Below are 9,805 nucleotides of genomic sequence, written 5' to 3'. Positions count from 1 at the left end.
AGCACTTTAGCACTCACTGCACACATAAACAATTTGGCACCCAATCTTGATCTGACTATTCTCCCTGCCCTAGTTTCATGTGCAACATAACGTAATAGAGGAGCCATAAGTACACACTCATGTCAGCATCAATATTAAAGGCCCCCCAAAGGCAAGAAGCAGTGTGGGCAGCTACTACACTGCTATACTACACAAACTGCACGCACTGCTGGAATGCTTACATCAAGCAGAATTAGTGACTATACTCTGTTTCACACATAGCAGGCAACGCTGCGGAGACTACAGAAGTAGTACATCTGCAAAACCATATTACTCCGCGACGTATCATTTGCTCTTTTTCAATTTGAAACTCCTGTGAATGTTTGGACGAAAACAAAAAGCGGTATAAAACGACGTGGTAGCTTTGAAAATCACAGCAGAAGCTGTTAGGCGCTCAGTGTTCGGGCCCTCTGGCTGTAATGTTCACTGAATGTGAACTACATTTTGGGTGCAGATCGGGTAGGAGCGATTTGCCCTGCCAACCGCGTATCATACCGCCGCATGTAATTCTTACTTCTCTAAGTCTCGATTAGTCGGAGGACAAAAATGTGGCAAGAGGTAAAACGAAGTCGGAGAATGCCATTCACGGCACTTAAGATCCTTGGCAACGAAATATGCTTGCGTTCACTTTGGCTGTAGAGCGAACTACTTTTTGGGTGCAGACTTCGCCTGTGCGAACAGGCGCGCTAGCTTTGGCAGTGTTGCCTGCTATGTATGAAACGGAGTAATAATCATCGAATGCTGATGCTGTGTTAGAACATAATAAGTCTAACAATAACAACAATAAAAAAGTAATGGATGAGTATTTCCTCACACCCACAATTCAATGGACTCACCCGCACCAATAAGGACCGGGGCAAACACACTGGAGTCACTGTGCTGGACATAGGGGGGTGTCAGCGGAGTGGAAGGGCTGGTGGGAGGTGTGGCATCTTCGCCTTCAGAGGCCGGAGGTGCACCTCCCCAGCTAGGCAGCACCTGGTGGCTGCCAGCTGACCGGGTCAGTCGTGGCTTGATCCCTGGTGACTTGAGTGGCAAATCAGGCCACTTGCGTGGCTGCACACAAAGGGGCAAGGCCGCAAGTTGGACAACTTTACACCTAGGAGTCAAAAGTCAGGCGTATGAACTGTGCTACAGGCAGATCATATTAGCCATACAGTTTTCCTTTTGATTTTATTATAACATCAGCAATGCCAGCTGCTATATGCAGCTCTATAAAACATGGAACATGGAAACAGAACATATATAAAAAGTGCTCAACTGCTTCTTTCGCTTTTTACTAGCAGGTTGTTGAAGAAACTCTGCATGAGAACTACACATTATCAAAAATGTGGAACTTGTAGTTAGTTCACTGCGGATTACTTTCGGGCAACGTGCCGATGCTCAGATGGATGATTTATAGCACATGTATTGTGCTATGTGCAAGGACACTTTCAGGTTGCGTGACCAACAGTCTCCTTGTCGCAGCCGCTGCCCAACAAACTTTGAACAATGGCAAAAGAGAAAAGGCACTCACAAATTTGGGCGGCTGCTTGCAGCCTCGAGGTTCGATTTCCAGAGACTTGCTGTACAGGTAGTCTGTGAACTCCTTCTCTGTCATGTCACCCTGGGCGTTCAGGTTCTCCAGAAATTGCTGCCACAAGGTAAAAACGGAATGAGAGACACCTTGAACCACATACACACGCATACACCTCGCATGCATTCGCACTAATCCCATTCAGAAGAGAGAAAAGACACACTGTATCCCAACCCACTTCCATAAGCCTGCATGCGTTTTCATGGCTCATGCTGCATCCCTGTTTTATGACCTCGCTCCTTCCAAAATGTGCAGTGACTCGTCAATCCATCAATAAACCTGCATCCTTTCTCACCCGTATGTCTGGCTGGACCGTGAGGCAGTAGGGCTGGTTCTGGTACTGCTGGATCTCGCCTGTGATTTCAGCCACTTTGCGGCGCTTGCTGAAGTTGATGAGGCCCTCGTGGTTGGGCAAGAAGTCCAGGTTGCCTTCCTCAATGTGCAGAATGTTCGTCAGGTACATGCCTGCACAGAGAGCAGCGCTCAGAAGGTTTTTTTTTTTCCTGGCATAGATCGACAGCGACATGGTTCACATGTTAGCAAACACATATGCACTAATCCATGGAGAAGCACACAGCATGTTTTAACATCAAAATGGTGAGTGCACTGAAGGTGGGGGAGGGTAGGAGAGAAGAGAGAGAGGGTGTTTACTGCATAACTCTGAACATGACTGCAAGCATGCAGCCAACAGTAACAAGGATGAAAACTCTGATGCCCATACAAAGCCTGCAACTTTATTGGCATTCAAGAAAGCACAAGTAAGAAGTTTATGGTGTTTCTAATTAAAGCTGTACCTCTAGTTGAAAACATGCAGCGCTACAATTAGTGGCTTTAAATATAAATGTGGAGCTGACATAATTTTAGAGAGCAGAGCATACGCCAATATATGGACCATGTATGAACAAATTTCATGTCCTCTTTAGTTCCTGTTCCCACTGTCATCCCCTCAGCCATCTGCCAGGTATTTGCATCAATACACTTGAAAGAAGGTCAAAAACTACAGTGCCCACTGATATGCGATGCAAACCACTCGGCAAAGCATGGAGACACTGCCTGTGAAGAGAAGGCACTGCCACTCACCGAGGAAGGGCACACAGGGTGGGTTGATGGAGCGCAGCTTCTCTTGGTACTTGCGGCAGTGGTCCGAGTACAGGTCGAATGCCTCATCCAGCGCTTTCTTCAGGTTGCACTTGATGTTCTGCACGACCACAGACAGCATTGACTGAAACCACCAAATCTGCAGAGTATAAGGCACAAAATAAAGAACCCCCTGAAAAATTATTTCCTTTTGCTCCAGAGGCAATTTGCACTAGGCGGAGTACCTGCCATTAAAAGACGACCTCTCAGCATCTCTGAAGTTGTCCCTCTACCACATCATCATTCTTACTTTACTGGAAGAAACATCAGTGCCATGCCAGCACCGCTTCCTGCGCACAATGCTTTGCCCAGTGACACGTGGCATAGGGCTCTTCATCTATACAATATTTCTTCTCACATGTGTGAACTGTTCACAAGCCACACTTACTTGGTCCACATTCTTAATAACTCTGCACCCACTGGCACCTCAACCTCACCTCATGGCACCAATGAATTAAGGCTGACTGTAGCCCTCTGCCTACACCATGCAAGGAGCATGGATGATGGAGGCATTCAAATAAAGTGCATGAAATGGACAGTGCATTTCTCTCTACAGAGAAATGTCATGCAAGATTTAAAGGCTCTTTATCATGGTGCATTCTTCTACGCAACAACAAAATTTGGCTGCAAAATGGCAACTGCTCCTCTTCACGTGGATTAAACAAGTTGGGCACTCACGTTGAAAGTGTGCTCCAGCCGGTGGACACAGGCGCTGGACATGGCACTGGACACGGCAAAGACGCCTGTGAAGTTGTTGAGCTCCTGCAGCACCAGCATCACCTCCAGCATGCGGGACACCACGGCCAGCCGCTCCTCATAGTTCTCCGTCTCCACTACGCACCGCTCCAGCCAGAAGGAGAACTGCAAAGACACAGCAACACCACAACGTGGTCCAACGCTTCGCCTGCTCCACATGGACTCATCGGCGAGGCCCGATTGTTACTGCCCTCAAGTTTTATGGCATATAAGCAATGGAGGCTGTTGCGCACCAGATGTGGAGGAAACTAGAAGTACATCAAAAAAGTTAGTTCGTTTGAAACAGTTCCTTCTCATAAATACCCTGAAGACATAAGCAAAATCTACAGTTGCATTCTCCCATGACGGCAAGCTGAGGTTTAAAGAGATGTGTTCACCGTAAAACCATGTGAACTGCTCTTCTCAGTTTCTCAAGTTTTTTTGTATCAAAGTAAAATGTGGCTTACAATAACTTCATCTCCGCACATTTCACACATGGATTGGTCTTGTTTCGCCAGTGTGAAGCTGCATGAAAGGAGCGTGTGTTCGATGCAAACAAAGGCCACATAACATCACTTAGGTAAAACTTTCTTTGAGTTTGAACACCTACCTTTCTCCCAAAACCTGCATTACAAAACACAGCTTGTTGTTTGCTTTATTATTCCATATGTCTGCTATTCAGATCTGCTGTCTGGGCTGGACTAATCTTTTATTTACCAAAACGCTTTCACTGAAGTGCGCCGAATATGCTAGTGTTCTAGTGTTCTTAGGACATGCCTTTGCACTCAAAAACATATATCAGGAAAGAAAGTTGTCAAAGAAGTTCAGCACTATGATGTTAAGAACTATGTCCACTGAAAACAAGATGAAAGTGCATGCCTGTGAGGAACTTCTATTGGTGCCCAAACAATAATAATCTTGCTGTTTACTGTTGGTTGTGTTGTATTATCTTTCACAAAAAGCACCATGAGCAAGAAATAACAACAGCGCATTTATCTTTGAGATGCAAAGGTGACTTTTATTTGCCCATGATAGTACATACTTAGACATCACCAGGCTACTAGGTGCGAGGGCTTGTGCCAGTGTAAGCAACTGTCCTTACAGATGCATTAGTGTGCTCATGCACAAGCAAGCAAGTGGCACTTTTTTCCACTAGTATTGAACACTGCTCAGTTTTTGCCACGTAATGATTGAGAGGAGTTTGATCGTCAAAGCGTGTTCGATATTATTCTGCCCATGACTACCTGAACAGAGTGGCAAATCGAAAAACTAGCACAAATATAAATAGCAACTGGCACTGAGCCCTAAAAGTACGCATGAAAAATACTTTATGAAAGCCAGTGGTTACAGCAGTATTACCTAAACAGACAGCAAAAGCACTGAGCTAGTCTCCTGGCAAAAGAGAAATTAAAGAAAAAGAAAATAAAACACCTGCACATTATGTCGTGAACTGACACTGAGAAAAGAAAGACCAATCGAGGAGCGCACATCTCGAATGTACAGCAAGAATGCAAACTTACATTAGATGAGTGGTGGATCATCTTCAGAAGATTTGGCGATGTTTTATGCTTGTCCTTCTTGGTCCAGGCAGCGTTCACCAGCTCAGACGGCTTCACCGCCCGGTACAGGTCAAACTCCAAGAGGGTCAGCTGCCGTGCTATCTCGATTGGATGAAGCTGCCAGGATGACAGGGACCACCAAAAAAAAAAGATAGATCAGGTTTCGATGCACCAGCTGCAATCGAGGCTACACACACGACAATGCTCTATGCAAGTTCCTACTCACCGTCAGAATGTCAAACTTGTCTGGAGCACTGCACAGGTACCACTCAATGTGTGGCGGGCTCTTTTCGAAGGTGATTTCTCTGGGCTCATCCAGTTGTTCGCTCTGTGATGGGAGCAGCAAAGCACTCATTAATTTCCGAGGACAAGCAAGGAAAATAACTAAACATGCATACATTTGTATGCCAAGTTCCGATTTAAAGTACTTTGATATAGCTGGGCAGATCTGAGCGTTAACACTATGCCCATTCATTCAACCACTGCTGCCTTGCTCTTAGCATTAAGTCACACCGGATTATGGTGCAAAATGGAGAAATTTATATCATGTGTCAATAGAAAGAAATACTAAACAAGGGAGAAAGAAAGAAGAGAAAATAAACCTATTGTCCGTTAACTTCATTAAAAGTAACTTGGCTCATCTTCATCATCAGCCTGACTACACCCACTGCAGGGCAAAGGCCTCTCCCACGTCTCTCCAATTAATTCTGTCCTGTGGCAGCTGTGGCCACCCTATCCCCGCAAACTTCTTAATCTCATCCGTTCACCAAACTTTCTGCCGGCCCCTGCTACGCTTGCCTTCTTGGGCTTCCTACTGGTCGTTTACAGCAGAACTTGTGCCCCTTGCAAACAAAACATAACCGACTGTTTTTCAAGAAACCCATTCCCTGCACCTGTCAAGCTCTGCATATTTCTTAGGTTGTCAAGCAGCCTGCATCAAGTGCTCAGTGATTGAAAAGTTACCTCACCAGCAGAGGTATGCACCCGGTTGTAAGGCACAAGCACAGACATTATTAACAAGATGGTTTGTTCGCTTCAGGTGATGACAGAAGTGTTAATTGTGTGGGCTGAATGAAGGCAAAAGTCAAGATGTTAGTTACCGCACAGTGCTGTCTCACGCATTATCTTTTCCTTGCTCTCAGCGCTACCAACACCCTCATCTTCAGCTTTTTGTTAATTTTTTCCATTGCTCTTTCAAGCATGTGCCCATGCAGATCAATACATTTGCCTTTTGCCAGATAATTTCGATCATAAATGTAGTTAATATGCAATGCTGCCATGCAAATTTCCCTGCTCCTTGCTGTCAGCGCTGCCCTAAGCATGGTCTTTAGCCCTATGTTTTGATCTAGTTTCCGCCGCTCTTGCAAAGGTGCTTCCAAATACAGTTGTATACTGACCCTCCGTTGGATGACCTTGTTGATGGACTCAACCCACTTGCGCATGTTCTTCCCCTTGACACGGTCGAGGAAGGCGCGCAGCTTCTCAAGGAGGCTGGCATCCCGCTCGAAGTCATAGTAGTGGTGGTCCACCCAGTGCCGCAGCACATTGAGCACCCTGCACCAGGCGAATGAGGAACACCCTTATGCGATGATCTGGTCCAGACCAGAACGCCAAACAGGTGGTTTTCTTGGAGCACTGACAACAACAGGAGTAGCCGTACGTGCTTTTGTCACAAGGTTTTCCAAGTTTCACGGAAGATCTGGCTTAGATATGACCACTCACAACTTCAAAATGCAGTTCATAGAAGCATGTTATGAAAAATTCCCATGACATATACTTTACTGTGTATGAGAACTGCTAGCTCTCATAACATAAATGGTTGCAGTTTTCCCACTACTACTAAACAAGCTGGTGGTTATACGGTTGTCGACTGATTTTTTCAGGCCCGACAGGACCCGAAAAATGGTCCGATCAGACATTCAGTGCCAAGGAAGCTAGCAATACTTGAAATGCTCTCTCCTTGAACTGCAACAGATTGTAGGCTTACCGGAATTGCACTGGCTGGCTGTATTCCTTGCGGAAGCGCTTGAGGCACTCGCGGTGCAGGTTGCGTGCAGCCTCTGCCTCGGCTCCTTCGCCAAACTCAGCCAGGGGTGGCGCCGGGGGCTCGGGGATGTCAAACGTGCACATCCATGTTAAGGAAGACGGCCATGGCTTTTGTGGTCCTTAGCAGTGTAGTGCGTAAAAGCTGTCATATTGTGACAACGACAGCCTTCTTATGCAAAGTGAGTTTGCTACTGGGCAAATATGATCATTTGTTGCTCTAAGGACAACTAGCACAACTCACTTCATCTTGGCTTAGACCTAACACGATGCTTTTACAGCAGTCATGGCATTCCATTAAGCTTAAGAGCATATTACTTTGCTTATACGTGTTCCTTATGCTACTTTACAGCATGGCTATTTGCTTGGCAGATCAAAACAGCACTGCTGGGACTGCAATGTTTAGATGCCAACCATGAGTTGGCTCCATGCCATCCTGTCCTACAGGTCAATTCACCTGACTGAGTTACCCATGAACACCTTTGATGAATGGGAAGGCATGCTCAGCAAGCAAATATCTTTGCATGAAACATTAATGTGAGTGTCTAACACCAAGGGTAGCATTACAAGTTACCATATTTACTCACGTAATTTGCGCACTTTTTTCCCTAAAATTAAGGCTTCAAAAAGGCGGTGCACAAATTGTGAGGAGATTTTGCAAGCATGCCCTAAAAAACTCTACAAAGATCATAATGTGCAACGTATATGATATACTGCTGCCCATATGTCAACCTCGCAACTAGCACCCTTCGCTCACCAAAAAGAAAAAGGTGACTCCAAATATAAATGATGCATTGCATCCCCCCCCCCACATCCCCACCCGCGTTATATAGCTTCCTGCATGATGGCATGACAGCGTGTGCGCAGCTCAAAGCAACAAATGCGGAACGATATAGCCACAAAGCCAGCAGTCGGAGGCAAATGGAGATGAGAGGTGATAAAGCATCCTCACATGCAGCCTGGCTGAGTAGCGGCCAACAGTACAGCCAACAGTTTGATAGTTTTGGATTTTGGCAAGACGCACGCTCTGGAAGTTACCGGAAGTTTGCTCTAGCTCGTACGGGAAAGCGACCATCAGTGCGAGCGAGCCGGGCAAGCGAGACTGACTTTTCTTTACCGGAACCAATTTACAAACTAGTTACTGACTTTTTTCTGCACCATAAATGCGGCAAGTGCGAATCTAGGATATTCTAACAAAAAAATTGAGCACCCTTATGATACCAACAGCGGATTTAGTAGTTTTGACAACTGCCCGCATAACATGCAGCCACTAGGGCACGGAGCATTATTTGGCAATATTCAAAAGCTTCTAGGATTTTCCTCTAATCGAAAGCAATCAGCACAGTGAAACATAAAAATGCTCAGTCCAAGCTGCCTCCGCTCCCTCAAGGTGGAAAGGGCGGCAGATGTGGCAACAAAGGATATCTCTCGGTGAGCAGGTCGAGCAGCTCGTGTGGCTGGCAGAAGGAGCGGAACGTAGTGAGGAAGGTGCGCACAAACATGGGGTCGGCATACATGTGGTACGTCAGCCGCTCCACCAGCTTCAGCAGGGTTGCACCCCGGATCAGGGGCACACCAGCGTTGGTCTTGCTCTCTTCCAACACCACCTGGGACTCGGAGTCTTCCAACGAGAACCTGCAGGCAGCAGCAGCCCAAGCACACAATGCGTTGGCTTCTCCCAGTCTTGCAAGCCGTTGCGAGTATATGCGGGCGTTAAACCAGCACATGCGCTGCTCTATTCATACCAATATGCCACAGAAGAAGAAGACATAACAAACACAGTTTGCCAGTATTCACACCTAGGGCTCCAACTTGGAAGCCTGAAAAACACTGGAAAACTAGAAAAACATTTCTTACAAAGATTACTTTCCAGAACTATCACACCTATACATGAAAACTGCGAGCGCTATTGCCGTCTCAATGTCTCAGGGTTCATGCGCAAAAAGACAGAACCAATGTACTGTCATTTGTTATGAAGTGCCGAAGGGATGACTAATAGCAGAGGCAGAAAAACTGAAAGCTGGGAAAATCCACCTTATACCACATTAGTGGCAAGAACAGTCTCAAATGTTCGAAACCCTCCTGGACAGCATGCCGAATGATCAGCACGATGGCATGGTGCCGAAAGCTGCCTCGGTCACAACTGCGCTAGAACTAACAAGGGTCACAGAATCAACGAAGCAAAAAGAAGGTGCTTCAGATGCAACCTTGGCACCCTTACCAGTTGTGCACGCTGAAGATGCCAAAGCAGATGTATATTTCTAGGTACAACGGCAGACCACACCCGTGGATTGTGCCGCAACTTGGTGTGTACGTGTCGATTGCCCCACTGATGCTTAAATGTCTCAGCCAATGAAGATGCTCTCTGGCTACCACGTGACTGAAGCAGCCAATCAAAGGGCTACTTTTGCTGTGTTTTGTTCGCCTTCTTTTACTCATCAAAAGCCAGGTTGACGAAAAGCTGCGGAATCCACGATGTACTGAGAACATGAGAAGCACGATTTGCTCACAATTTTCGACGACCACGCATTAAAAGAATATAACTTTCTAAATTTGCTCTAAAAATTTCGCTACAATTTTTCATCAGAAGGCATTTCAAGACTTGAAGCTCTCAAACTAAATAAGTAGAGGAATCGAAAACTTTCAACAAGTTGGCCATTTTAGTTGACACGTTACCCCTTAATGCAGGACAAGCCACAGCAGCTTATTTGCATGT

General features: G+C 46.0%; 1 protein-coding gene across 1 annotated transcript in view; it reads right to left on the bottom strand.

Moving 5' to 3' along the window:
* Nucleotides 1-9,805, bottom strand: part of Sos (Son of sevenless guanine nucleotide exchange factor) — a 32,806-nt gene that overhangs the window by 2,207 nt on the left and 20,794 nt on the right. Inside the window, exons 13-22 of the mRNA XM_077665684.1 lie at nucleotides 8,515-8,724; nucleotides 7,034-7,168; nucleotides 6,444-6,600; nucleotides 5,273-5,374; nucleotides 5,008-5,163; nucleotides 3,431-3,613; nucleotides 2,696-2,813; nucleotides 1,911-2,080; nucleotides 1,556-1,672; nucleotides 876-1,095 (exon numbers count right to left, since the gene is read on the bottom strand). Of these exons, the coding sequence (XP_077521810.1) occupies nucleotides 876-1,095; nucleotides 1,556-1,672; nucleotides 1,911-2,080; nucleotides 2,696-2,813; nucleotides 3,431-3,613; nucleotides 5,008-5,163; nucleotides 5,273-5,374; nucleotides 6,444-6,600; nucleotides 7,034-7,168; nucleotides 8,515-8,724 (1,568 nt within the window). The remainder of the gene's footprint in view (nucleotides 1-875; nucleotides 1,096-1,555; nucleotides 1,673-1,910; nucleotides 2,081-2,695; nucleotides 2,814-3,430; nucleotides 3,614-5,007; nucleotides 5,164-5,272; nucleotides 5,375-6,443; nucleotides 6,601-7,033; nucleotides 7,169-8,514; nucleotides 8,725-9,805) is intronic.

This window comes from Amblyomma americanum, chromosome 5 (assembly GCF_052857255.1).
Source record: "Amblyomma americanum isolate KBUSLIRL-KWMA chromosome 5, ASM5285725v1, whole genome shotgun sequence".
In the NCBI taxonomy this organism is placed as follows: Eukaryota; Metazoa; Arthropoda; class Arachnida; order Ixodida; family Ixodidae; genus Amblyomma; species Amblyomma americanum.
This window is presented reverse-complemented; position numbering and strand designations above follow the sequence as displayed.